This window comes from Ixodes scapularis, unplaced genomic scaffold (assembly GCF_016920785.2).
Source record: "Ixodes scapularis isolate PalLabHiFi unplaced genomic scaffold, ASM1692078v2 PGA_scaffold5__190_contigs__length_132052651, whole genome shotgun sequence".
NCBI classification, from domain to species: Eukaryota; Metazoa; Arthropoda; class Arachnida; order Ixodida; family Ixodidae; genus Ixodes; species Ixodes scapularis.
In genome coordinates, this window is record NW_024609880.1 from 77304143 (window position 1) to 77332049 (window position 27907).

The 27907-nt window shown below is 44.1% G+C and overlaps 1 protein-coding gene across 2 annotated transcripts; it reads right to left on the minus strand.

Moving 5' to 3' along the window:
• Positions 1 to 38: 38 nt before the first annotated feature.
• LOC8053981 (band 4.1-like protein 5) lies at positions 39 to 27001 on the minus strand. 2 transcript variants are annotated; one of them, XM_029995650.4, is made up of 17 exons: positions 26334 to 26814; positions 22653 to 22757; positions 21690 to 21732; positions 21473 to 21551; positions 20615 to 20712; positions 18531 to 18651; positions 17416 to 17503; positions 15204 to 15362; positions 14530 to 14699; positions 13419 to 13682; positions 12229 to 12395; positions 11046 to 11285; positions 8844 to 8943; positions 8132 to 8191; positions 7426 to 7504; positions 5607 to 5924; positions 39 to 1717 (listed from the first exon to the last, which is right to left on the minus strand). In XM_029995650.4, the coding sequence occupies exons 1-17, from the start codon at positions 26463 to 26465 to the stop codon at positions 1493 to 1495; spliced, it is 2448 nt and encodes an 815-aa protein (XP_029851510.3). In that variant the 5' UTR covers positions 26466 to 26814; the 3' UTR covers positions 39 to 1492. The 2 variants fall into 2 exon arrangements, with proteins under 2 accessions (XP_029851510.3, XP_029851511.3); XM_029995651.4 differs by lacking the exon at positions 5607 to 5924 and having other exon boundaries at positions 26334 to 27001.
• Between the last annotated feature and the right edge of the window lie 906 nt (positions 27002 to 27907).

Below are 27907 nucleotides of genomic sequence, written 5' to 3' on the forward strand. Positions count from 1 at the left end.
AGCACTGTATAATGAACCAGTCTGTACAACAACTTCAGTAAGTTTTAGTGATCACATTTATTTTCCGTCGCACACACACATAAAAACTGGCACACACGGGAAAAATATGACAAGAGGACGTGAAAACCTCGTCAAAAGTTCTAACCGTCAAAGATGGCACTGATACTCTCAAAGCAGTGAAAAATTGCCTTCATCTTTCGTCCAAAAAACTGTTTGTGTGTCTTTTTTTTCAGTACTGCATGATATGAACCACAGTCACCTCTGAAACATGGAAAACAGTAGTTTGCCCTTGTTTACATCATACTAACTACATTCACTGGAATGTTTCTTTAAAAAAAATGTAGCATTTTGTGGCTGAGTTACAACCAACCACTGTAAGCCTCCCAATCTGAGTCCATCCCCTACTGCTGTCTGGCTGCACCCTTGCAAGGGCACACCAACTATATGCCAATAAACATTACAGTGCAGCAGCAAACACACACACATCCTATTACTCCAAGATAAACATTGATTATTACTCCACACAGATGCCTGCGTCAAGTACCGTCAGCAAACACTAATAGATGGGAGTAATATTTATAGCGTGGAAAGCTAAATATAAGGCCTCTAAAACATAGCTACCACATATAAAATGTACACATAAAATATGTAAAACAGCAGCGTGAAATTTCAATTAAACACAAACATTGAAAACCTCAGTTATACTCTAGCATGTTACAAGGCTGTACACCGATCGCAAACTCTGCACACTCGCGGAACAGAGCCAACAGGTGTCTTGTTGGGTATTACAAACGAAAACTTGCACCAGCAAATGCTACATTCTGACAGGCAGTTCCAATGCTAAAAATAGTTCTCCAACTGGTCCGGTCAATACCAACCTCCCTTAGTAAAAATGGCTTGGAAGTCCCTAGAGGCACTTGAGAATCTAAAGTGTAAAAATTATGTTTTTGTGCCTTCGACGGACGGATTGCAAGGTTGTGACAAAAACGCAGGAATGCAGTTAGGTTTCTTCTTGTCGACTGCGACGAGCGATGCGTCCCACAGATATCCGTTGTGGAAAACCCTTGGTTACTATAAAAAAGTTCATTTACAAATTCCCCCACTCTTGAATGACGAGTGGCAACCGCACCAAGCCAACCTGCTCCCTGCTTTCCGACCAGTCTGCGGCGTCAGGCCCAGTTGTTGGATCTTTTAGTGTAAGCCTCGTCCATCGTGTCCCCTTTCTCGTAAAATGCGAAACAGGCGACGAAGAACGAAGGGAACGGAGTGTCCAACTAACACCTTCGTGTACAAACTTGAATCCAACACCAGACGGCGCTCGCCGCTAACCCAAGCCAGAAAATCACAACCGTCTCGAGTCTCCCAAGAAAACAAAAACCATCTCTTCGTCGCTCTATGACCGGCCGATTCCGTTCACAATGCGGAGAAAAACCGTAAGGTGCCGGGGAATGATTCTCGAAGCAGCTGGCAACCCCGGTGCAGCAACACCCCGTCACAGCTCCGTCGTCATGACAGTGCGCCTCTCCACCTGGCGCTTTGGCGTCACAACGGCATCGGCAGTACCGCCTACATGCCAAGGCGAGAGCTGGCTCGAGTTGCAGTTGGACATGGTCCTCTTCACCACCACCGGGGCCGCCACACCGCCGTTGACGCTTCGCTGGGGCGTTGCGGAAGACAGGGAGCGGGTCACAGGGTTGGCGCCGGCGAACGAAGTCTCCTGTTGAGAGAACAATCGGATCGAGAGATTTACCTGCCAGGGCTCCGAAGCACGATGAGCATCTATTTGGAACACAAGTTTGTCTGCATCTTGCACAGGGGTTGCGGTGATGTCAGAACGCCGAGCTCTTATTGGCCGACTGAAAAAAATGGTAGGTAGACCTCAAGGCATCTAGCATTGAGGTCTACTAATATCTTTTTAATCAAAGCCATTCGGAGCTCGGCGTCGTTCTGACGTCACTGCAACTCCTGCGCAAGAAGCAGACGACTTGCTCTCCGCATAGGTTGCTATCAATGCTGGGACTCTCTAAAACTGGCCGGAAAAAATCGGCACCTGTTGGTAGCCTCTCAGATTTTCACAAAAATTTTCATTAATGTAAGGAGGCAATGCTCTCTATCGAAAGCAGACGCTGTTGTCTCCTCGCTGTGCCTGTCGGCGGATGGCACCACAAGCACGACCCTCGGTCGCTTGTGTCCGCCGCTGACCATGTCGAGGGGTGTCGCCCTTATTTTCCGCAGGAGGGGAAGTATGTCTTATAATTTCACAGGGTGAAATCCACCTTTGACGAAAACTTCAGACTCGCATGCAGGCGTAAATTTTTCCGGCCACGTTTGGAGCGAGCCCCAGTATTGATAACGCCCCATAGTTTAAATGTGGCACTCTAAAGGTCTGTTCACGCTTACACCACAGTGCAAACTCTGCGCAATTAGTCGGCAGTGACTTTGCACTATATTAGTGAGCACTGCACCAGTGCTAAGTTACATTTAAGTTGTAAATGTCTCTAGTAGCTCATAGTCTCTTATCAATGTAAGACTCCTCGGCACATAAATTCAGTTAGCCTGAAAAAGAATAAGTATTTCAGCTGGTGGGCTGTCAAACATAGTCCTGGGAATGGTGGTTGTACTTGTCTAACATGGCTAACTGCTTGCATCGGTCTTCGTAACAAAGATGGCATTATTTACGTAATTCAACTGTATTGTTGCATACTTTTTAGACCTCAAGAGCTCTGGGGACACTTTAAATCATGCTATAGACGTCGCTCAACAGATGATTGTCGATAGGCATCACTATAATTTCCAACGCTGTCCTGACCGGGCATGCACGTGTATGTTCCCAACAGAGCGGGCAAAAATCCTAAATATGATGGAACTGCAATCAAGGCTATGACAAAACCAAGGTAGAACACAAAGAGAGCGTTCTGCTGGCGATGGGAGATGTACTCTTTGTTTCACCAGTAGAAACCTTCCTTCTTTGAAAAGCGCACATGTTACGGAGGCTAACTCTCCGACGAACCAAAAATGGGTGTCAGAGTACACCAACTTTCAGAAGTAATAGCCGTGGGTGCGGGGCACATTTTGTATACCGTATCCAAAATTATTTTTTATTTGTCCTTTAATTTGACATACCGTCAAATACCGGGCAAGTGCCCACTCAAAATTGAGAGATAATCGCGAAAAAATGGGGGATGGGTGCTTGTCCAGTCATCAATTTTACGTATAAATGTACTGTGCATATTTTTTCATATCTTAGAAATTTGGATATGGGCGCTTAATGTGGAATGGGCGGATGCGCAGTATTCTATGGTAGCTGTAGAAGTTTTGGCGTTTATACACCTTCTGCACAGACTTTGTATTTTCAAAAATAAAATTTTAAAATCTTTTTCTTACTTAGCCTGTTTCTTTTGAAAGGACAACTATTTCGCTACATTTTGATGTGTCATACTGCCCCATATGCAAATAGTTGAGAAAATTAAAGCGTTTTCATGGATCCTTTGAAGATTGCTACTTTTCCCATGGTCAGGAGAGAACTAAGAAGCAGTGCTTCCAAAATTGCCATATGCAATGAATAGCCGAGATGAAGAGAAACAAGTTTCTCTCTTCACATTGATTGCACACCAGAAGCTTCATTGGCATTTTGTGTGGGCAGCCCAAAAGCACGAAATTTGGCTAGGGAGGCTGGGTGTTCTAACAAGTTTTAAGGGAGGACATTACCCAAAAGGGTCAACTTTTGAACCTTTGGCTTAATATAAATGAAATTCACAGTATATACTGGCAGTTGCGAGGCAGAATGTAGTGCAAAGTTTCATCTGTGTACATAAGTTGTGAAATAAATTATAGTGGTTTCTATCAGGACCACACTGACATTGTTTGGGAAAACTATAGTTAAAAATGTAATACCCAAAATTTTTCTTCACTAAATTATGCAGCAGAATGCTTGGAGAGTTAAGCTGTGAAAACAAAATTTCCAAAAAGTAATTTATTTAATGCTAACATTGCGCTGAAAAATCAAATAAATTTCTTGCCTTTTATGTTGTCGACAAAATCTTATCTTTTATAAAAAAGACATCCACAAAGTAAAAAAAGCAATGTCACAGCTGCACTGCCCATTAAATTCCACTTAAGAAAAACAATGAGTGAGCCTTTCCTTTTGCCCGTTGCCAAACAATAGTTTTCATGAAGTGAAATTGATGCCAAAATGCGGAACGGAGAAAAACATTATAAAAATAACCATACAGAGTAAACAAATGAAACTTTCTTAGAATACTCTCTAGGTGTTGGTGGATGTAAATATAACATTCTGAAGTACCAATATTTTTGCAAAAATTATTTTTTCTGGAGAGTGTCCCCCCTCAACTACTACATTTTTATTTTGTAGCTTTTTGTTGCAATAAAAAAAACACATCAGGCTAACAGTGCAAAAGGGGGAGAGAGGAAAGGGGACAGTAAAGAAGAAGGTGGTAAGGAAAGCCCTTTCTGCTGTCCATTTTTTCAGGGTAGAACAAGTGCTGTGGACAAAGTACAAGAATGCATCCCAAGAGGCTAGAGGGCATGTAGTAAAGTCATTAAATACAGTGTCGCTCTTCAGGTAGGGAATTACAAGAGGAAGTAAATGACAACCCTGGTGCAGGTTGTGTCGCACTGCCGAGATTTACTTAGACTCCGAACTCAAAAGGCACTTTCTGCTTTCAAAAAGTGTCAATAAAAAAATTAAACTACCGAAGCATTTACCATTAGCCAAAGAATAAACTTAAATTATTATAAGCATGAAATAAATGTATCACACTCAGCTGTTCGCAATGCCCTTAGCTTTCCCAGCCTAGGTGGTAAGCAAGCTATAGCTTCCATTCGCATGGCCGGCACACAAACACTTCACGAGCCTCGAAGCTCGGGCAACAAGCCGGAGAGTTTCACCCTGATCAAACCTCACGAAATTGGACCGCTAAGGCGGACAGCATATATTTAAATGCATCTTCATCTTAGGAATAAAGCTGGGAGATGCAGAATGTGCCGTCTATAGAGCTTCGTGGGTCAATTGTCAATATGGTTACCCGACCGCTTACGCGTCTCACTCCCACTGGCTGGCGTCGCGATCACGTGCCGTCATCTCGCTGGTCGACGTCACTCCCACTGGATGACATTGCACGACCACGTCACGCTGAAGATGTGACCACCGTCGCTCTGACGACCTCATGTAACAACCGCCTGCTAAATTTGGCAAGGGACGCCTTGCCCGTCAAATTTAGCGGATCATTGTTTGTGCGACGGTTCTTGTGACGCTCTTCTATAACATTACGCTCCTCTCATGAAAACCAGCCATATAGTCGTGTCTCATTAATATCGACCCCGTTAATGTAGATGCCCCGCTATATAAATTAAGGGCAAACTTTAAGGGCAAACTGGGTAAATATGTGCATTTTTGTCTCAATTTAAACAACCCGCATTATAGACGCTTTCTGGGGGGAACGGAGGTGTGCGTATTAATGAGACATCACTGTATCGTGTTCTGCGTTAAAACAGCTAGCCTCTGTCCTCTCCCCACAGCACTGGGCTTCCCCTTTGATCTCTCGGGTTAGAGCGCGCTGCTGCTGCCGCTGCCGCTTGCAACTTACGGTGAGTACCACCCCATCCGTGCCCCTCTTGGGGCTTTCCCCACCACCCGGGGGGGCCAGCGGGGTCAGCAATTTGCCAGCGGGTGTGGGGAAGGGGGGATCCGGCGTCTCCCCACGGGGAAGTTCCGGAGTGGCGACGGCGACGGCGGCGGGGGCCTCGACCGGGGCCGCCTCTTCGTCCTCGCTGTCAAACTGAATGAGCAGCTCGGACGGTTGGGGGGGGCTGAGGGCGGGGATGATGTGGCGCGGGCTGGGGACGGGGCTGACGGCTTCCGCCGCGGCACTCCCGCTGATGCCGCCAGGGGAGGCGGATGCGCTCTGTCGGGAGTGGGCATTCCCCCCCACCACACCTCTAACTCTCTCCTTTTCCAACCTCCTCTTTTCAGCGGGATTCGAGTTTGCACCTTTCCAACACTGCCTACGGTCTGTTCCAGGTTAAGAAAAGGCGGGGCAGGCTCCCCTCGCAAAGCCCTCCACTTTAGCAGAGTGAACGCTGGAGAGGAGGAAATCCCCCAATCGTGGCGAGTAGAGAGCCTTCTGGGAGCGGCTTTTCCCGCTTTTCTTAACTTGCAACGGACTATAGATAAAGAGCCATAGTGCTTAATTTTCTATGTCGCCTACTAAAGGCCAGTGCTGGGTACATATTGAACACGAGGGCTATGCCATTGTTCAGCTGGAGCTAGATCGGTCAGAACGAGAGTTGCAGTCAAACGCCGACGCAGCGCTCGTGTCCAACATGTGACCCGCGTTGGCCGTCAGTAGGCGACGCAGAAAATTCAACACTATGGCTTCCTACCTAGGTGAGGTTGGTCTTCCCCTCTCTTCTTCAACGCCATCACAATGGGGCGATTCTCGTCGCCCTTTACGACGGGAAGTCAGGAACAGCGTTGCTCGGACGCACCGCGTAAATTTGTTTGTCGAGGCAGGACGCTTCAGTTTGTTAGAAGACAAGCCCTTGACTGGTAGGCACGTGGTTCGGGTAAAAGTGGGAAGAAATCATTTTGCCCTGGGTGCAAAAAGATACCTTTTTTGTCGATCTGGGAAGGCTCTTGGAGCACAAAAGATAACCTTTGAAAAGGAATACAGCTTACTGAGAAAGCAAAGTGCACAAGGCAACTGGGGGGGAGGTGTTTGTGGCTTCGTAAGGAATATTCGAGTGCGTCCAGACAATCACCAACTTATCACTCTAAAAGACCAACCGCATTATACCACTGTTTTAATAACGGCGTAGTAAATGTTGCGACCTCGACTGCTCCATTGTACACAACGCATTTACGGCGTAGTAAATGTGTTGTGTACAATGGAGCAGTCGAGGTCGCAACATTTATGGCATGTCAAAAGGCCTTTTTATATCAGCAAATGCTGCATACTTGCATTATATAATGTTAATGCTGGTTCAATTAACAAAAATATGCGGTATTTCACAAAGCAGTTTTGGGTCAGGGAAACACAAGCACAGATTAGCTAAACATTTACAAAGCTTTGTGTTAGTGGCAACTGTCTTTAAGACAAGTAGCCAGCATCATGGTGAGATAAGCTCCACTCAATAAAACAGCGATGAAAGAAGCGAAGACATTACTAAACTAAATCAGCATTGTTTGCATCTTTTTTTTTTTTGTCCGCAAGTTGGGGCGTTCACACAATGCAAGATTCGTGACAAAGAATGATGTCTACGACATTCCCGAACACAAAAGGGCTCGATAACCCACGATGAGCTGTGCCTCCATGGGAACGATGACACACGCTTACACAAATGGAAATTGGAGTACCTCTCTGCGAGACAATCAACAATCGGAGCCAAAGAAACAATGAAACTTACAATGGCTGCGATCAGGTCTGGCCCATACCCATTGTTGATGGCACTGTGGACTGCAGAATCCTTTGTCGGAAGCATGTCACTGCATCCAAATGTCAATACTGCCATCAATCACCAGTAAGAGAGAAAGGAACACGCGTCAAAAGTTCCCACGGACAAGCTCCTGCATATTTTGGAGTGCATGCCGAATTGCTGGAAGCACTTTGTCATAGCAGTTTAGGTGCCATAAAGGCAGTACTTCTCTCCACTGATAAGGTTTATACAAATTAAAACCATACTGCAACAGACTCCACAGGTGCTGAAACTGACTTTTGTCCTATGTCTGCATCCATGCGAGAAGCATTCATATCACTAAAAAACCTACTGCTTGATTATTTAAAAAATGACACCCTGAAAGCAGTTTTTGGGGAGATCTTTGCAGCTCCGCTGAAGTGTGAAAGGTTGCTACGACTTTGCGAATTTGTTTGCTGCATTGTTATGACGATGGGTAAACAGCAGACTACTGCTTGTGTGGACTGCTTTATTTCTCTTTCATAGTTATTTTATCTCTTTTTATATCTGTTCCCGAGTGTCTTTTGTTATAACTCTACTGTAATGTGCTTCGTAGAATAATGCCCTATGGGCAAAATGTGTGAATATGAACAAATGAAATGAAACACAGATACGATCAGAAACAAACAATGTAAGGATTCCAATCTGCTCTGCTTACCAAGTTCTTATTTTCTCCTTGTTCATGGCTGTCTTGAGGCTGGAGCACTCATTCGAGTCCCTAAATAAGGAAAAGTAAAAAAACATTGCACAAAATAAAACGCAAGGTTGAGCCTCTACATCAACATCCTCCCATCAACCTTCGTGCTATAAAAGGTTCAGAAGCAAACGGACTTTGTAACAGTGTAATATGCACACTAATATAGGAAGTTAAGTGAAAGCGTCTAGTTCAAAGCCATTCATCAATAGATGTCTCACTTGGGCTTAAACTGTGCCTAAACCGGCAAAGCAAAACACTTTACTTGGGAATTGGAACAATCGAGGAAATTTGAATGCCTAAGAAACCCCTGTGGGTATTCCTGAGAATCTCTAGGCTACTAAGAATTCAGCTGAAGGAACCATGCCATAACCAAACAATTCACAAGCTCGCAAATATTATTTATAAGACTATGCACACTAACACGAAAAGCTCTTTGGCACGGAGCGATGCACCAATTAATAGATGACTCCGTTATACAAAAATTACGACTAGTCTGGAAAAATGCTTCATTTGTGGGTGTCCATAAGTTTCGGCGTTAAGACAGTTTGAGAACCCATCCTCCACAATGTGAGCAATGTTTAGAAATTGAGAGAAAATAACAAAATTAGACAGTCGCATAAAAGGCTTTTTTTAAAAGTAATGAAATGTTAAGAAACGGTTTCTTGTTGCTTACCCATTGACAACGATGACAGTCTTGAACTTTTCTGAAATGGGAGAGTTATCTTCAGCATCGGACAGAAGAAGGGGCACCTTCTCTCCAGCAGAACTTGGCACTACGAGTGAAAAAGAAAACAAAATAATTTGTAGCACAAAGGTGCTAAATTTTCAATCGCACTGTTTGTGTACTGTACAGAAAACATTTCTCCAACAAAAACAAACTCGTGACAAAAGAGATTAAAGACACAAGACATGTTTGCTTGTGCAATAGTGTAATCAAGGTAATCTAAGCATTTAAATCATATCTGTGGCAAATATTTCACTATGCATTATGCTCCAAATTTAAGAGACAATGTTGCAATTAGATTAAAGGGGCAATTATTATAACAGCTCATAGATGTTCAATAGGGCACAATATAGACTCTACTCATACCCTAAACTGTTAACAAGCGTATACGGACGCCGAGTATTTTGAAATTTTCTCTCTTTCTCCAATTGAGGGGCTACGTGCAATAATGGCACACTTGTACCATTCGTGATATTCACGGTCTCAGATGTTACACTTATACATGTGGTACTCTACTTTCGGTGGTAGGGAACACTGTACACTTATATACTCAAAGTTCAAACGCTATACTGACATTGACATGCACAGATAAAATTATTGAGGGACTTTTTGGCTAGCTCAGCATTTGCACTTGTACCACTATTGCACGCAGCCCCTCAATTGAGAGTAGAAATGACACTAACATTTATTTTTGCCTGTATAAATTTTCAAGTGTTGTGCGAATATTCACATTTTCGAATAGTAGTTTCGAATAATATGTTACTCGCTTCAAGACGAACGTCAATATTCAATATATTTTTCTTACTGTTGACGTTGCAAGTTAGGCTTGTCAAGCGCGCTTCTTATCAAGCACTGGTGCACTGCGGGGAACCAACAACTGTAGAGCTCGCTTCCACGGGTGTGTCTTCTCCACGGTGCACCAGTGCTAACCCGTTGCGATCGGCACTTTGAAAAGTACAAATATCGCAGTTGCGTGCTTAGGAGAAAAGTTAATTTCCAAAGCGGGATGGTGCACGTGCACACCTGGTGTATTTAAAAAGAAATGAAACCTTTGTTAAACTTGGCACCTACATTGCAGTGAAATCTTCAAAATTAAACCGGCATGCATGTTAATCCTACATGACTGAAGAAAATATATTTGCATATAGCAAGAATATTTATAAATCCTTTTGATTAGTATAGGTGGGTATCTCTACAGGTTTAATTTTATGTCAAATGAATCATTTACCTGCCATCCCAATGTAGGCACTGGAATTTCGGAAGACACAGTCAATAAATATAGTTTGATTAGAATGAACTTAGCTTAGAAAATTGACGAATGGAAGCTTGGCAGCAACTTTCACAAGTTAAGCTGCGTTTTCGTTTAAGCATGTGGCAGCAGTGAAAGGCTCCGTGAAACTATTCGATATTCAATTAGAAAATATTTTACCAAAACCACTATTCGTTTCAAATCCACTTCGAACTCAAAATTTGCTTTTTGCACACGACTAAAGTTTTTATATATATATATAAATTCCAGAAACACTAAAAGAAAAAGGTGCCTATGGTACAAAGGAGTTGGGCACAAGACAAACATAACGCTGAAAATATTTTTCTTTTCCTCCCTCCCAGGTAAGTCTCAAATGTAGTTTGTTTTTACCGTGCAGTCTTATTTTGGCCCTGAAATGTAATTCTAAGGCAAGTTCGAACCCTCTGCCATTTGAAGAAAGATCTCGACCAAAATGCCCCAAAACCCTCACGGAGTATGTATGTGTACTATTTCTTGAATGACAACCAGGCGTCGTGTAAAAACAAACCGAGAAATAAAGAAATTTAAAAAATACCATCCAGCTCGCATGATACAGCATTGTTTTGCTTTCAAACACGGGACAGTTTGGGACGCCCATAGCCACGGACAGAATGAGAACAACAGGGTGCCTCTTTTAAATGCCCAGCCCTCAGCCTTTTGCCCACCGCCGAGCTTTGGCTGCGCGCGCATGCTCAAGGCTCGCGAGACGCCGAAACATGGTCGAAGTTTCGAAGCTCGTACTGGAAGCGGGACAACTGAAGGGCCTCCCAGCCCTTCTGATCCCGTCAGCAACTAGAGCCAGAACAGCCTGTCCAGGTTCCTCCATGACGACCGCCCCCACGCATGCATTGTTGCACCCTGACCTCTGCGCTTGTCCTCCTCCGCCTTGGCCTTGAGGATGTTGCATTTCATCTGGTCGGGCGGGATCGGCTTGGGCACGCTGTTGGGTTTCGTCTGGTTGTTCTTCATGGGCTGGGGAAGGCAGGGCACGACCGTCACGGGGCCGGAGGCACAGCACGTCTCCTTGCCGCTGGGGCCCCCCAGGACGGAGCTGCCGCAGCTGCTGTCCAGCGACTTGAGCCTCTTGGACAGGTCTTCTGCCTCTGGCAATGGAGACAATGCCCGCTTTCAGCGACAGTTCAAGAGCAGTAGACGACAAAGTAATTGAGAGCAACTCAGCATCTTAGATAGGTGTCCTGCGTCTGACATTGGAGGTGGTGCCCCTTTTCAGGATGGTTCCCGAGCGGTGGAAGAAAGAGTAACTGACGGCAGAAAGCACGTGACAAAGCATCAACAGAGTGCCACCATTTCCCCGACTTTTCAAGGTACCCCAATAAAATTCCCCGATGATGTTGAGTTACCCCCAACATTCTTAAGAACCGACATGCGCCTAGGTGTTGCACGCCCGTCCATTCAGAAAACTATTGCAACGCCAACCACATTTACCTCGCAGGGCAGAAAAAGGCCATGGTACATCTCTTCGTAAGGAAATATAAACTTTCATAAAATATTTCATGATACAAGCACATCGGATGTTGTTTTCACGTCAATCCAATAATGCTCAACCGATAGCCACATATAACAGGAGGTTGTACAACCGAGTGACATGGAACAAATTTCATATCGTAATTTAAGCACATAAGCTACAGTAAAACCTCGTTATAACAAAATGGGATATAACAAACTAATGGATATAACAAAGCAATCATAATTCCCCTTGCTTGCTAATAGTGGGAAGAAATGGACATTGGCTATAACAAACTAATGGTTACAACGAAATAATTACGACCGCTCCTTCAACTTTGTTATAACGAGGTTTTACTGTATTGCACACAATTATTTTATAACCAATGATTCCCAATTCGCTGTAAAGCTTACGAGGCAATGACCGACGATACCACATAAAATGTTTTTCCGCTTTAGTTTTTCGGCAACTTGGCAATCTAACAGGTGCCACTGTCCGTGGAAGCACGCCTTCAAAAGCCAGCCTTCAAAAAGTTGATGATATTGGAAGGCTCTGAAATTATGCTGCCTAAGTTGCCGTACCTGTCTCCGGCTCCTCCGGTATTTCTACCCTGTTGTAGACCGTGAGATCGTTCCGGGTGTCGGATGCGCTGTTGGTCTCCTTGGCTAGGGAGCGGATCAAGGTGTCCAACCTGTCCTCAGCATTGCCAACTGCCGCTGGGCTGGTGGTCCGTGCAACTTCTGTGGACCTGGGAAAACACCAAAGATTTCCTCAACCGAAAGGTAGGCCCTTCCGTCTCTGTCAAACTGTCCCCAGCTATCTATTTTACGGGCTATAGTCCACAGAAGAGAGTTTAAGGTCAAAAATAGGTTTCTGCTTAGATAGTCTGCACCCAGGGCATAGTGTGCACGCCGTGCATAGTCCCCAGCTGGTACTTTGTCGACGTGGAAATTCTCTCATACACGGCACACTCTGACCAATGTCTGCTTTCTTATCTCACAAAGGAGCTTGTATTATACATAAATCATCAACATACTTTTTCATTTGCAAAATCTGTCGTGTCTTGTCATATTGAACAATCTTGAAAAACAAAATTCCTGTATAGTCTACAGGTGTACGTAGTCCGTACAGTCTAAAATTTTAACTTTTAAACATGTATAGTCTGCAGAAAATAGCCCCGAAAATATGGTGTATAGGTTGAAAGGTGGCCTAGAGTAATCAAAAAAAACTTTCACGCATCACATCATTCTAGATTCTGGATTCACTCTAAGCTGCACTATTATGATATGCGACTCCCAGTAATAGCAGTTCCATTTTCAACAAATGCAGTAATAAAACACATGCTGAGCTAAAAATGTGTAAATTTTGTCCCCATATGTAGAGGTGCAATACCCTGCACCACTTTTCTCTTTATTTACACCTTTTATAATGTTTTACTATGTGCTACATCCTATTTGTTGGAAAGCATTTGTTGTTGAGGTGACCCCGGTGCTTCTGAGTATCGCAACCACCTCCTCCTCTTTCTTTAACTGGTCCCTATGTACAGTTACATGGGACTGCGACACACAGTCCCAAAACAGGCACGGGAAGTAAGAGCATCAGATTAACATGAACTGGTGATATGTCACAGCAATTACTAAAATGTGCACTCGGATAAATTACGGCCCGTTGGACACTAACGCTTGCTCTTCAAGCTCGTTTTCGGGGCAGTAATTGTTTGCCGAGAAAGACAAGTGGCTGCAGAAAATTCAACAAGAGCCGGATTACGTACAGTGTTTCAACCAAGGGTGGGTTGGGGAAGTCGTTGCTCGCTGCAACCGCGGTTGGAGCCACTGGCAGCATGTCTATGATGGCCGGGGGACGGGGGTCGGAGCCGACGGCGGTGGCAGAGGCAATGACGTTGGGAAGCGAAGCCCGGACGTCTCTGCGGTTTTCCCGGATGGTGCGCCTAGAGTAGCGCTGGCTGGGACGGCGCTCAAACTGCACCGTCCGCCGCGTCCGGTTCTTCTGAGTGGCCTGGAACTCCGTGTGACCGCTGGTTCCGAAAAGAAAAATGCCATTCAACCCTGTTACAACAATCTGTCTTCAAAGACAGCAGAACCCTCGTTTTGTTCAAAAAGAGAACTAACCAAATCTGTAGACCTTTCTGGCGCTTATCACCCGAGCGAAAAATGCCGAGTCACTCGACTCTGGACGCAAGCACACCGTCCGACATTCATCGAAAGCGAGCTACTGCGCACACTCGGAAAATCTCCCACAGCCCACAGTAGGCAAAGATGGTGGCGTGCAGAGAGCGATTCTTGGAATGGTCTACCGGTCCTCTCAAGCAATTCTTGGAATGGTCTACCAGTCTCAAAAACACCTTTTTATACAAAGTCCTACCCTCACCGGCAGGATGAGAACAGCAGGACGTATGAAGCTCATCCTGTCGGCTACAACCGAAATATCCTGAGATGCCCCACCCTCGACAGATAGACCACACCTATTTTGGCAGGATTTGCTATTTTTCAAAAACGCCGAAATATAGCCCAATTCTAGTAATTGTAAGCGCCTGGCCAACGGTGACCTCGGCAGAAATGGTGTTACTTAGCCCCACCACGGGAGATAAAAGAACACTGCTAACTGGGAAGGACAGTCGCCTTTGGTTCATCGCCCCTTCCTGCAATCGCAAGTTTTGCAGGTCACGGAATCTAAAACCATCATTTTCCCCAACTCTTTTTTTTTTTTTATCGCAAACCAAATTTTTTTATTTTTTGGTGCGTGAATTTTTTATTTTATATTTTCATCCGATTTGCTTTCGGTTTTAGGTGGGTCGTTTCTCGGGATAATGCGATACACTAGTGCAAAGGGCATGTGGGAAGAACTGGGCAAGAGGTCCTCACCTGTACCTAAACCGCGACCCCATGCGGAAGAAGTTTTGCCTGGTGCCGGGGGGACGTGCGGGCTCCCTGAGTCGAAAGAAAGCATGGTGCTCCACGGCACACTTCCATAGGTGCTTGGCTGCCTTGGGGTTGTACAGCCGAAACACAAACGTGTGTTCTTGTTCTTGCCCCTGGAAAGAGCGGTGACCATAACATGTCTACATTAATGTAAACAAGATAATTCCACAGTATACCAGCCCACCAGCTCAGCTGCACCTCACAATGTACCGCAAGAGATGCTAGGATTCACCGCAACCAATCCGTAGCACAGAGTATGTCGCATGACCCTTCGGTTATGCAGAATGACACTCAACGTGTGAAGTCATGTAGTACACATGACAGCACTGGATCGTCTAACGTGACTTGTCATGTTTGTTGCAGTATATCGTAAGGTGAAACCAAGTATTGTTAAGATAAAAGAGCTGAACTGAGTGCAAGCAGCTCAATAAGTGCATGACCAGTAACACAAACGCGGTTGTTAGAGCGGGAGAACTGTTCACCTCTAGCAAAGTTCCATTTGACCCTGACAGAGTCTATGAAGCTTATATACAAGTTTGCTTCAGTGAGTCCTCGAAAATTTTAATTTCAACTCGAGGCAGAAAGAGCTTCGAGAGAGTTCGAGGGAGGAGGCTTACGTCGTCGTCGTCTTCGACAACCACGAGGGTGAGTTTCTTGCTCTTGAAGTCGAGGCGAGTGATCTTGGGCCAGAAGAAAAGTCCAATCTTGATAGACTTCTCGAAGACTAGAATGCCCGTTGGCGTCAGGCCAAGGGAGTAGTCCTGGCCGTCTTTGCCCTATGGTGGAAACGGGATATTTGTACAGTATAGACCACTTACAACGTAACCGCTTATAGTGCAGGACCGGGTATAACGCGGCTTTTTTAAGCCACCAGTTCGCCTCCCATAAAACTCCATGTAATTACATGCCGCTTAAAATGCAGGCGCGCGAAGGGAAATACCGGTTATAGTGCGGTTTCTGGAAAAGCCCGCCGACCGCGCCGACCATCCGGTGCCTGGCGCAGCGAGCACGCTTCCTTGTGCGACAAGTGGCACTCGCGGGGCAAGAAGGTTGCTCGAAGAAGCGGGGAGAAGCGAAGAGAGGGGCTTCACTTGCCATAGCGACGGAGGGAAGCACGTGTCGTTCACGTGCGTGCATCCCTCCGCTGCGTTGGAAACAACCGCAACGACAGACCAATTGCAGGTCGAGGAGAAGTGTTTGCGCGCGTTGCATGCTGGTCGCGGGCCGGCTTCTTCTATCCGCAATCATGGCGTCGGTTGCAATTGTTGTGATTGTCGACGTAGACAGCGTGGTGGAAGCTCATCGTTCCGCGTAAAAGCGCTATCCTTGACTGTGAATTTTCGTTGTGTTGCTATGATAACCCAGCACATACTAGAAGGGAAGATCCACCTACTCGTGCAGCGATGTCGTGGCGGCGCTCTCAAGACTGCAGAAACGCCCGTGTCGTCGTGTTCGTTTACTTCGACTACAGTGGTGATTTCTAAGCATTTGTGTCCTTGAACATCACCCGGATTTCTTATTTGGCGCATTTCATGCGTGTGCTCAAGTTGAAGGTATTACTGGCGCATACCGTATGAAGGATGCGAATTTTCACCCGTTTTCATCACCGGAGAAAAGTGATTAGGGTTAGCAATCCTGAACGCTCGCAATGTCCACCCGCGACGCCGTTGAAAGGCTGCGCCAGGCAAAAGTCGCTCATTTCTTTCAAAATGTGTGGCACACTTGAGAGAGAAGTGTACTAGTCTGGTGAAATAAAGACTTTCCTCAAACTAAGCTTTATTTTTCATCTAATATAAAATAAATTGTTTTACAAAGGTAAGTTGTCTCATGGCATGTATTTTGGCCTGAAAAATTGATGTTTTGGTTATAGTGCGGTACCGCTTATAGTGCGGATTTTCACGACTCCCGCAACATACGTTATATGCAGTCTACACTGTAGTCGTGCAAGACATCTCGTGGTGGAGGGGAGGTTTCAGCAAATTAATTCACAAGGAGGGTGGAACACCGAAAGAATAAAAGCGCATGAGGGACGACGTACACTTTCTCTTCACACGTCGCCCTTTGTCCCACCTGTGTCCTGTTGTTTCAGTGTTCCTTAACTCCACCAAGATGCTCGTCAATCTAACATCAACTAACAACCAATGTGTGCACCAACACAACAGAGTTTGACTATGCAAGTGTCAATTCTTTTCTTTCATGCTTCAAAAGAAATACTACTGATAAGAAACTGTGCCCTACGCAACTGGTGTTGCGTGCTCTCGCAGGAAATATGACTGAAAACTCTGTAAAAGGCATCTGCCACAGCATTAAGCAATCAAAGAATTAATGAAATAGGCTTCTGAAAACCACACAAACTTTACTATAATTCAAGCAGTATTTAAATTGGGCACATCAAAGCAGGCAGGGCATCGCTCCCAATGTCGGCAACAGCGATTGGTCAGTACGGTGACATTTCAAGCCCCGCAAAGAAACAAGAAAAATGTGTTAAGGAACTAAAAAATATCAGCTTCCAAGATGATGCCAATATACCGCACGTGAAATTCATTCTTAACAATGTGCAGTCGCAAGTGTTGTCTTTCTCTTTTCCCCGATTTCCCCTTAGACATCTTTTTAGTGCTTTCACTATGTTTGCAAATGCACAGTGTGATGGTGGAATCAAAAAGCAGACTTTTTATACGACTGTCCGATTTTACAAACACAATGATTGCAAGACTGATTGGTAACAATGAAAATCTGAAATTCTAGAGAACTGGGGGGGATCCAGACTGTCCTCTCTATCTTTTTAAAAACAGAATTCACCCGACTTGACATAAACAAAAGGACACTTACCAACACGGTGTGCATGTCCACGCCGTACATCTCGAGCCACTTCACCTTGCTGAGGAAGTTCATTTCTGCTTGTGCAGGGGTTTGACTCCTAAGGAAAGCAGATGTGTGACACACTGCAGCTTACACTCATTTATAATTTATTCATACAACTTGAGATTGAGCAGTTCATTTTGACTGCTCAATCTATTTATAAGTCCATTTCACCTTAGCTCATTTTGCTGGCGTCATTTCGATACAAGATGTGAACTTCCCACAGTGCACTCTGTTTACATGGCGCAACGGAATCTGGTATATAAATGTTTGTCACGTGCATCAAATAGTTGGGTATTTCATCTTTGCAAGACAACAAAATAATTTGATGACATACCAAACTTGCCTTGAAGCCGAAAAAAGACACTAAGGAGAATTCCAAGATTTTTTTAAAAGTGATGCCAGTTCTTAAGAAGATTCAATATAACCGCCTAATGTATTCCAAAAAGACGAATACTTCGTCCCAAAATGGGACGCGCGAAAAAGTGTGATAGCCACCGAAACCAATACGTCTGCTGGAAACAAGACGGGACAAAGCAAAACTGAACTCGGAGACTGCTTCGGCTTTTCCGCCTCAGAGATCTCAATGCACTCTAAGCAAACATTTTCCCCCCAGGTGGCACCACGAACTTGGTCAATTTAGTTTCCGTCCAATTAATTCGAGAGGCAACAAATCATCCGACGGATCAGAACTCGGTCAGTATTATTGGGAGGCTCCGAGCACCTTTACAAATAGGGTGCCTCAATGCTGTTCTCCGTGGCGACGCCACTCTCTGTACCACCCAGTGCCGACGGCACGTGCTTGCAAGGACAATACAAAGAAAAAGCCAGAAACAAAATTCCACCATGGCCCAATCAGTGCTAAAGGCTCATGCCGGGAGACGCCCTTTCACACGCTCCTGAACAAAAAATAAACAAAAGCGGCGCGACAAAAATTATTTATAATGTCACAACCCTAAGCGAAGTGAACATGAAGGCAGCCTAATTACAACAATCATTAACTTAAACCTAAAAAAATTGCTTTAGCTTCCCTTTACAAACAAATAAACTGAAGCTTCGTTGTAAAAAGTACTACTACAACATACTTGAGGTCCTTGAATGCAGACAGGATATCCACTTCCATCTCCTCCGTTTGCTCAGGAGTGAACCTGAACTCCGAGACAAACTCCGCAGTGTGGACTTCGGGGTCATAGTCCCCCAACTCGGCTGGATAAAGGATAAGGAATAAAGTTTACTTACAGGACAGCCAAATAATGACAAGACAGTGATGGAAAAACAGCACAATAAAAAACCCGTAAAAAAATATTAAATGCATCTTAATTCTATGGATAAAGGAAGTCAGGAGACATAGAAAGTGCAAAGGAAGTATGCATATATTTATCTGCTTATAATAAATTAATTATCATCATTATTTATCTTACCATCAGGATACTGAGGCATTAGAGGGGAAGTGGAGAATACAAGTAAAAAAATAAAACTGAAGAGGAACAACATATACAATACTCAAACAATAGAGATCTTAAAATTAGCAATAGTTATAAAAAAAAATTGTAGCCAACCACTGATGCGAGAAATACAGGTAAGCGAACCCGTAAGCGATTACAGTTAAAGAATGACTATTCATTTATTAACTTGGCTAAATATGGTGGCCGGCTATGGTTTTTCAAGATGCTTCTTTTCGAAATGTTACAATCATCTCATGGAAGCTGGCCCTATAACACATTCTTGGTTCATAATTTACCTGTGGCTGCGTCAAACTGCACCCTGAATGGGAGCAGCCTTATCTGGATGTAAGCATCTGCATACTTATACTTGTTTTCACCTCAATAACTCTGGTAAAACATTTTCCCACTCTTTGCGGAGCATTAGAAATTTCCCCATTCATGTGGTGAATTCAGAAACTTGAATGTCAATTTAAGAAGGGTTATTTGTTGTTTCATCAAAATGAACTTTTTTCAGAAATAAAGCATAGTTTTCGTTCTTGACAACCTAAGCTTGTAAGGGCTGCTTCATAAAGCATAAAAACTCTGCACAAAACATGCTTTCTTTGTTGAGATGCAACTAGTACAGACTGGAACGAAAGACCAGCCTAAAATGAGTCACGTGTCTACGCTTGTGCAAGCGATTGCAATGCATTTTACCTTCATCACAGAAATGGCTAGAGTACATAAAAAGTGGGATCAGATGTTTTCGGTTCTTGTAGCTTTCTTAAATCGAGAGCAGGAAGGTAAAGAAAATAAGCTTTTTCTGGAGTCCATCTAGATTATCTGCCAACAAAAAATACACAACAGAATTTGCACAAAAAAAAAAAAAACTTTTTTTTTCATGTTGACTTATATTTAGCAGTTTCCAATTTCTAACTTACTTTGTCTTGTTTACAAACACCTGCCTCCTTTGCTGCACCCAACTGAAACTACAGCTATCTGCTCCAGAAAGGTATTTTATGTTGTGCCATGTTAAACATATTTAATTTGGAGAAAAATTGTATGTAACCTGCAATCTCCATTTGAGATGGCTTCAATTAAGAAATCAGGTATTCCCTTAAAACATCCAGCCCTGCACATAAAGCATGCTTGAAGTGTGTTTAAGAACAGTGCAACAGTAGCAGGTGACCAGGTTGTTTAGCATACGTAACCAGCTCATTTTCAAAGTGTGCTGATAATGCATCTGCTGAAAATATAAACAAAAATTCAGCCTTCTAAAATTGCACACTCCTTCTGTCACAAGTTAAACCAATAAGAAAAAAAAAAAAACTCCAAAAACTGGAACTGATTCCTAAAACCACCTTCATTCAATTGAACTAGTTCTCAAACCTTTAATTGTGCTTAACTTCAGACTACTTTAACTTGATCAAAATTGCTGTAATTTTTATAAATCCATCGTTCCCGACTTTTGCAACCACGAAGAACAAAATCACGGAAACAGTGTTCGTATGAAGTTAGACTGCAACAAAATCTTGTTTGACAACACACCAACTTTGAATGTTTTATGCCGACTTTAGCAGGTTCAAAAGTATGACCAAATTCACTAAAGCAACAAAAGAGATCTCTTAAAAAGCCCAGTGGCAACAAGGAAATAACTGTGTCACTGCAAAATTAACCATGCAACAAAGAACAATCAGACTAAAAGGAAAACAAGTAAACTGAGAAGACAAAGGGGTCAAGCTCACACTGCAGGGTATAAGCGCAGAGCTCCACCGCAGTCTGGTACGTGCACGGTAATCTTCCAGTGAGGATGTCCTGCTTGAGTTGCAGGAAAAATAAATACCTGGGAAAGAAGCCAGGAAGATTAGTAGTCAGCTGCTCAAGGTCAACACTGTCCCAGCCACCCCGAGATCCGAATACACGAGTAAACAATGCCTTATCCTGAGCCGTGTCTTGATTTTGAGCGAGCATACACACCGCGCCAAGACCCTCCAAAAAGAGGAAGCCCACTGACACCTTAAGATAAGTGTCACTGGTATGTCAAAAGATTAGGTAGTGTCTTTGTGCATTCTTATAAAAATGTCCTGCCCATTCTTTTTCTTTTTTTTTTCACGCACTCAATCCAGGTTGATACACTCTGGTCAGATGTGCTTGTACACTGCATACTTATTTTTCAACATGCTCCGACCAGCCTAAACACTCTGCAACTGATTGTGGTGACTAATACAAACTGACATGTAGTTATCAGCAAACATTAGGGTGAAAAAATGTTTAAGTGTTAACAAAATGTTTATCACAGCACTCTTAATGTTGCAGGGAAATTTCATGAGAGATAGGTAAGTCACCCACGTAAGCAATTTACATATTGCATAAAACTCATCATCTACTAATTATCTTTCACAGGTGCAAATCAAGATTTTAAAATATTGATGCTTGGAAAAAAACAGGCTATAGAAGCCATGTTGAAATCTAAAACAAAAATTAAAGCAGATGTGTGAGATGCATCATACTCTGCTTTTTTCTCATCAGCAAAGCTGTGCTGAATCTTGTTCCTACAAAGAGTGTAGAGAAACTTAACACTGAAAATGCACAGCAGTACACACCTTGTCAACTCCTCTCTTAAAGTGTTGGGCTCTGAAGAGTAGAATTTGACTTTGAGATGAAATGTGTAGGGGGGTCCAACTGCAATGAAACATGAAAGAAAGGTTTAAATGAAGAGACCCTAGTATTTAATGCCTTTTGCACCCCTTGGCACAACTTCAATGCCTACATAAATGTTTTGTGCATTCAATAAGAAAGGAAGAAAAATAAGAAACTCACTTTTCACTTGCTTCCTAACTTGTTTTGTGATGTCAAGCCAGTGCTGAAAAACAGAAAAGCAAACATGAAACAGAAAAAACTACTTTTAAAGAATGTTAATTTTAGAGCTACCATTCAGTGAATATTTTTGGAGAAAAAAAAAAGTTTAAAGAAACATTGCAAACAACTTCTGTGAACTTCTTTTTCCCATGTCCATACTGCTGTATTTTGGCATTTAGTAACACAGATACGACATGATACTGTAACTGAGGTTTAAATTTGCAGGCTCAATAATCTCATTTACAATTGGTTGTTCCTGATTTTATTAACAATGAATTCACCACCAAAGAGTAACCTATTCATTTGATAAATTGTTTAATTGTATTTTTCTACCCTCAAATTCTACTTCAAATTAAGATCACCACAAATAAAAGTATGTTACAGTACATTTCTTGCAGGAGAGATAGGGTTCACGAGTGATGACTATAACTAAAAACACAGACCCTTCTATAACTAAGCAAAACTCAAAATTATAGTGTTCCAATCTCCAGCCTGCTTTCTCCTTTTGCCAAACTCAATTACTTTAAAAATCTATGCTTCCCAGTCTCTAAGGTATACACCCATCAAATTACATCTCATTCAAAACTGGCAAACTTCGTTCAAGTTTTTCAAAATGTCTCAAACTAAAAAGGTTCTAATGTGTTTAACTTCTAGGAGCGATTAGCTAGGGCGTTCCAGAGTCATTCGAATTTCTCCAAACGTCAGAACTTGGAAAGGTCACAATGCGTCTGACCCCCACTAACAGCAGAACACTTATTCACGCCTGAGTATTCCAAAGAGACTGAGGTTTTCATCAGAGCTGTCAATGAGCCAAAACCTTGGTGAGTCATCCACCCATCCCCTTTCTGTGGCCTTGCAAGGAACCCTCAAGCTAGGTAAATACCTGTGGAGCAAGGTGTTGCTGGATTATGCAAGGGTCCTTACCTGCACATGAAAAGGATCGGTGAACTGCAGACCAAAGTAGTCTTTCTCAATCAGGTCAATATGGTAGAACACTTGTTCCACAAGTGCTGAGCCCAGTGCCTTTTTCTGCGAGGACAAAATACAGGCACGGAGACAATTACTGATACTCTGTCATTCAGATAAAACCTGAACAATAGGCTGATTTCATCAGCCATTGTATAAGATGACGGGGGGTGGGAATTTCATGAGTGATTGCACTTCAATTGTGGCATGCACTTACACCAAAACTACTGGCAGCTCTATAAAAAATTTTCCAGCTTCCTTTTGCATGTTTTGTTTCTTTTTCTGTTAACCAGGTGTTCTGGATTTTATATTCAGTCCCATCTCGGTACTCTGGCACAGAGCTTTGACAGCACCAAGAAACCAGAGCTTGTAACAATGAAGGAACATAAAAAATATTTATTCCCAACTGCATGAAAAATTGTTAATGCCTGGCTGTCAAAATGTAAATTTGTGAAGAGCCCAAAGAAAGTTTTGATGGAGTAAACAATAATTGTAACTGAACATTTCAGAAGTCTCCAGGAGATTTAACCAAGCATCTCACTGTCTCACACTATCCTACAATCTGCTGACTCACTGTCTCACGCTATCCTACAATCTGCTGAAGTAGTAGCATTGTGGTAATGAGCAGGGCTTAAAGTCTGGGGGGTTTCAGGGGGTCTCGGACCCCCACTGATTTTAACGGATGGTCTGAGACCACCCTCTACAGTCCCAGCATGAGTGAAATCAAAATCATATATTGCAATAAAATAGCTTGTTTTCAGAAATCGGACATTTGGGGTTTAGCAATTTGAGGGTTGCAGGTACAGCGTAGGTAGAGTCAGCAGTGGGATTTATTTTATTTGCATCTAATACATCTCGTCAGAACACCCCTCACCCCCTTCCTTCTTCTAGGGACCCCCCTCAACTTACGGGAGACTTTAAGCACTGGTACTGAGGACAGAGACAACAAAACAAATCACCTAAGGCTTATTTCATTTCTTTCTGCAGGGGATAATAGGCATTCCTATTACCCACAAGCTTGCACCTTTACTGTTCTCCCAGCCTGGTTAAATGGGCCTTTTATGACAAGCACTGAAGTGTTATAAGGCAAGGTGAGATGGCCAAATCATATATTCCAAATGATACATAGCATAAATTGAGAGATTAGTCCTTGGGTCCCAGAGAATATTAGAGAAGAGAAAAACTAAACAATACGAAAAAGAACAAAGTAGAAATTTCAGAAAACAATAAATAATTTACATTGTGCTATATATATATAGATGAATGAAAGGAGCTGCACTCTATCAGTCATTAGTATTTATCTAAAATGAGATGTTCTAGAAATAGCTCTGCCTTTAATATGATGCTTATAGTCACTTTAGATACATGTTTAAGTAAATAAATGCATAAAGAAGTCAGGTACCCACCATGACCCCCTTCTATCAATCCCATTGAATGTGGCTGCGAAATCCTCCCAGGTAGTACTATCTACAACACTGCTGGGACAAGCGGTTGACTCCAGGTGCTGTACAATGTGTGCAACGTATGGCCCCTGATATTTATTCGTCGACTTTACTCGATAAAGTTGTGCACCCCTTTTAACAAATTGTCAACTTTAACTGGAATTTAAGAGCTTTCTTTGGTACGGATGCCAGGGTGCAAGTCAGTGATTTTGCTTGACCGTGGATTCTAAATTGCTGCCCAGGTAGAATTTTGGGTATGAAAACCGGGTTCCGGAAGAAATTTCCCCGGAAAAAACGTCCCTAGAAAAAAAGTCTCCGGAAAGTATGTCCCCAGAAAAAAAGGCCCGAGATAGAAAGTTTACCCTGGGTTTTCTCCGATTCTCATGGCCTTCGGGCAATCTTGTTAATGTCCGGTCACAAATGATCCGAGTCCACACTCGTCAAAATGCAATGCCGTCTTCACAACCTCTGCGAAAGCTACACCGCTGGGGCAATCATGTGTGCCGTTGGCACACATGAAATCTTCAAAACTAACGATCCGCTTTTGACTTTTGTGCACGAGTCTAGAGTGTGTCTATTCATTCCTGATTTTGTAACATTGCATCTCAAATGTTTTTGTTTATTTTTCACTGTGAAATAAAAATTCATAACAGTTCTAGCCCAAACCAAATTATTGCGTTTGGGGAACTTTGAGAGGTGCTTTTATAACTATCTCCAAATAGGTAAAAAGCGCAACACTGTTAGCACAAACAAGCAATCGCTAATTTTTTTTTTTCAGAAACGAAAGGTTAATTGGCATCAAAGTTATTACAGGTACTGCAAGTGCTTATTTGGGGATATAATGCAGACGGTAAAATTTCGTTCCCACTTATACGCTTTCTAAGTAAAATGTGAAAATGCGCCGATGTCGTGTTCGCGCTAACAGTGTCGCGGTGTGTACATCGGAGAATCGTATATTTCCTTATTTGTTGGGGCCGTTTTTTGCTACTTGCCACACGGTGCCTTTTTTCCCAAGGACATACGACCGGACCGCCCGAAGGCCATGAGGGTCAGGGAAACCCAGAGATTTGAGAATCCTTTGGGGACATCTTTTCCTACTTTCCACCTGGGGCCTTTTTTTCCGGGGCCCTTTTTTCCGGGGCCTTTCTTTCCGGGGACACTTTTTCCGGGGCCTTTTTTTTCTTCGAGGACATTTTTTTCCGGGGACATTCTTTCCTACACCCGTCAAAAACCCCAAGCTCTGATGAGGATATGGCTTCTATGGACACGACAACTGAACAAGCGTAATCAAGCACCGTCCCGAGTTTCTTTACTTCGAAGAATTTTGGGGTAAATCTTGGCTGGTGCCCTATGTACACCATATTCTCACTTTTACATCCGCAGTTTGGAACGACTACAATCTGACGGCAGCGGCATATTTTTTTGACACGAGAGACGCGCAGTAGGTAGAAGTAGTAAAACGTGCTGGGCGTGCGGACCTTTTTTTTTTTTTTTTCTCTTATGTTTAGGCCGTGAGTACAACTACCTTCCGCGGCGGTCGCCCTGTTACCGCCCTGCGCTATCGCGTGCATTTTCTGGAACGCTCATGTGGAACTAAAGAGAAAAACAGAAGAAAAAAAAGAAGAGTAGCGCCGGTCGCCGGCTAGCTATGTCGCAATGTGCCAACGAGGCTCGGGTGATCGAACCACAAGAACCCAAGAAGTCGTTCAGTGCAACCCATTGAGGCAACGCAACAAAAGACACTTGCGAAGCTAACACGCCTACCCTAGCGACGAAAAAAAAAAAAAGAAAACCGAGCTGCAGTTCTGCTACCAACGCACGACGTTAAACGACAAACGGTAATGTCCAAGCGAGCCCCACCTGCCGCGCCAGCTGCCTCAAGTTTAAAGAGCGATCTCTACGGAGGAGGACGCGTGATCGTCGATTTGGTCGTTCGATCGGACTTTTTTGTTCTTTTTTTTTATTTTTTTTTTTATACGAGACAGTTGTGGTTCAAAAGCTCGTTTATCGTAGGTTAGAACGCACGCCGCCTCCGGCGTTTCAAAGGAGGCCAGCGCAGCGTAACAAGGGGCGCGACTTCCCGAGTCAGCACAAAAGGAGAAGAGCACGCGACGCTTTTTTTTCTCGCCGAGCGAGACACCCGTCAGAGTAAAAACAAAAAACGCGACGTTGACGAGGCCTAGCAGGCCGAGCTTACCGGGACGTCGACGCTAAGGTCAGTGCCGTCCAGTAAGACCACTTTGCAAGGCAAGACATTCTTGGGCGACGCACTGCCCCCCTTGTCTGTCCGGGTCTGCCGACTCCATCTCTTGCTCAAAAAACGGAACATTCCCCGCGGTATCCGATGGCTTGTCGTCGTCGTCCCAGCCGAACGTCCAACAACACGTAGTACATCACAACCGATGTAGGCAGGTCGCCCGAACGGTCACTCGAGAAGCACGGCTCGACGACGGCGTCAACATGGTACCCCCCTCGCGCGCACACACCACACCAAACACCCGCACAAGCAGCGCCGGCCAACTTTGCTCGCGCTACCTGCGCCGACGACCGAAGGAGAGGACACTCGCACACGACAGTGCATGGCGCATGCGCGATGAGCGGCGGCGTGCGCGCAAACCGGAATCTTGGCTCGGCCGTGCGGTGGCGTTCACACGGAAACGCGTCGGCGTCGCCGCCGCTGTTGTTTCAGCGTCTTGTGCCAACTGCCGCGTTACCGTCGTCTGCTAGCGCTGAAAACGTCGCCGCGTTTGCGTGTGAACCCGCGCGCGGTTCCCATAAGAGATGCAGTCATTTGGTTTGGGTGCCGGTCTACTGCTCGGCTGAAAAGATCGGCTGATTCATGCCTCCGTGCTGCCGTCGCCGATTAACCGCGCTCGTTTGTTCCTTTCTCAGAATTGAGCGGTCGGGTCTCTCCGTCGTATATATATATTATTTTTGTGTGTGTGTGTGTGTGTTTTGCAACGCGCCGCTCCGCGAGATGAATAATTAATCTGGCGCTGACCAGTTGCAGCTAATAACTCTGCCGCACACTGACCGTGGCGTGGCGGGAGGGTTGATAAAAAGGCCGCGGCGATTCAAGGCGACAAAAGATAACGTCTAGGCGTAGATCTAAAATATTACATTTCAATATATATATATATTTTTTTTTTCTTCGTTACGTGAAGAAAAGCCGGCACCTCCCTTGCGCTCAGAAATGCAATCGTGCGTTCGTGACAGTTAATATGCCTCTGTAGTAGTTTTCAAGGTGCCATTCGATACGCCCCTTATTCACCGGCGACGTTTTTTTGTGGATGTGAGGAACTACCGCATCTCGAGGATGCGAAAACAAAATTGAGTGAGAAGGGTCGCTTTGTTGGAGTACGAAGGTTTTCTTCGCCCGCGTCTTTTTCGGACTGTGCGCGACGCGCGTGACCTGTGCGGAGAATACGGTACCGCTGGATTTTTATCTTGAGATGTGCGTGCGTGTGGGGTATACCTGAAGTGCTTTTTTCTTGAAGTTCATTGTATTGTTTAGCCGAGCACGGAAGTACGTGCGATAAGCCTGCGGGAGCGCTAGTAGGGGGACTTTAAATGGTTCAAAGCCCGCGCGACGAAAGCAGCGAAGCGTCCTCTGCTCTCGGCTTCTGGCGCTTTATTAAGGTTCCGAGTGAAAGACGCCCCATTCATAAGGACGACGTTTTCTGCTTTGTTTGCTTTTGTTGTGTTGCTTTCTGCGGAGGAGTGGAAAGTCCCGAGACAATGGGCATCTCTGACCCTTGCCGACGCGATTGT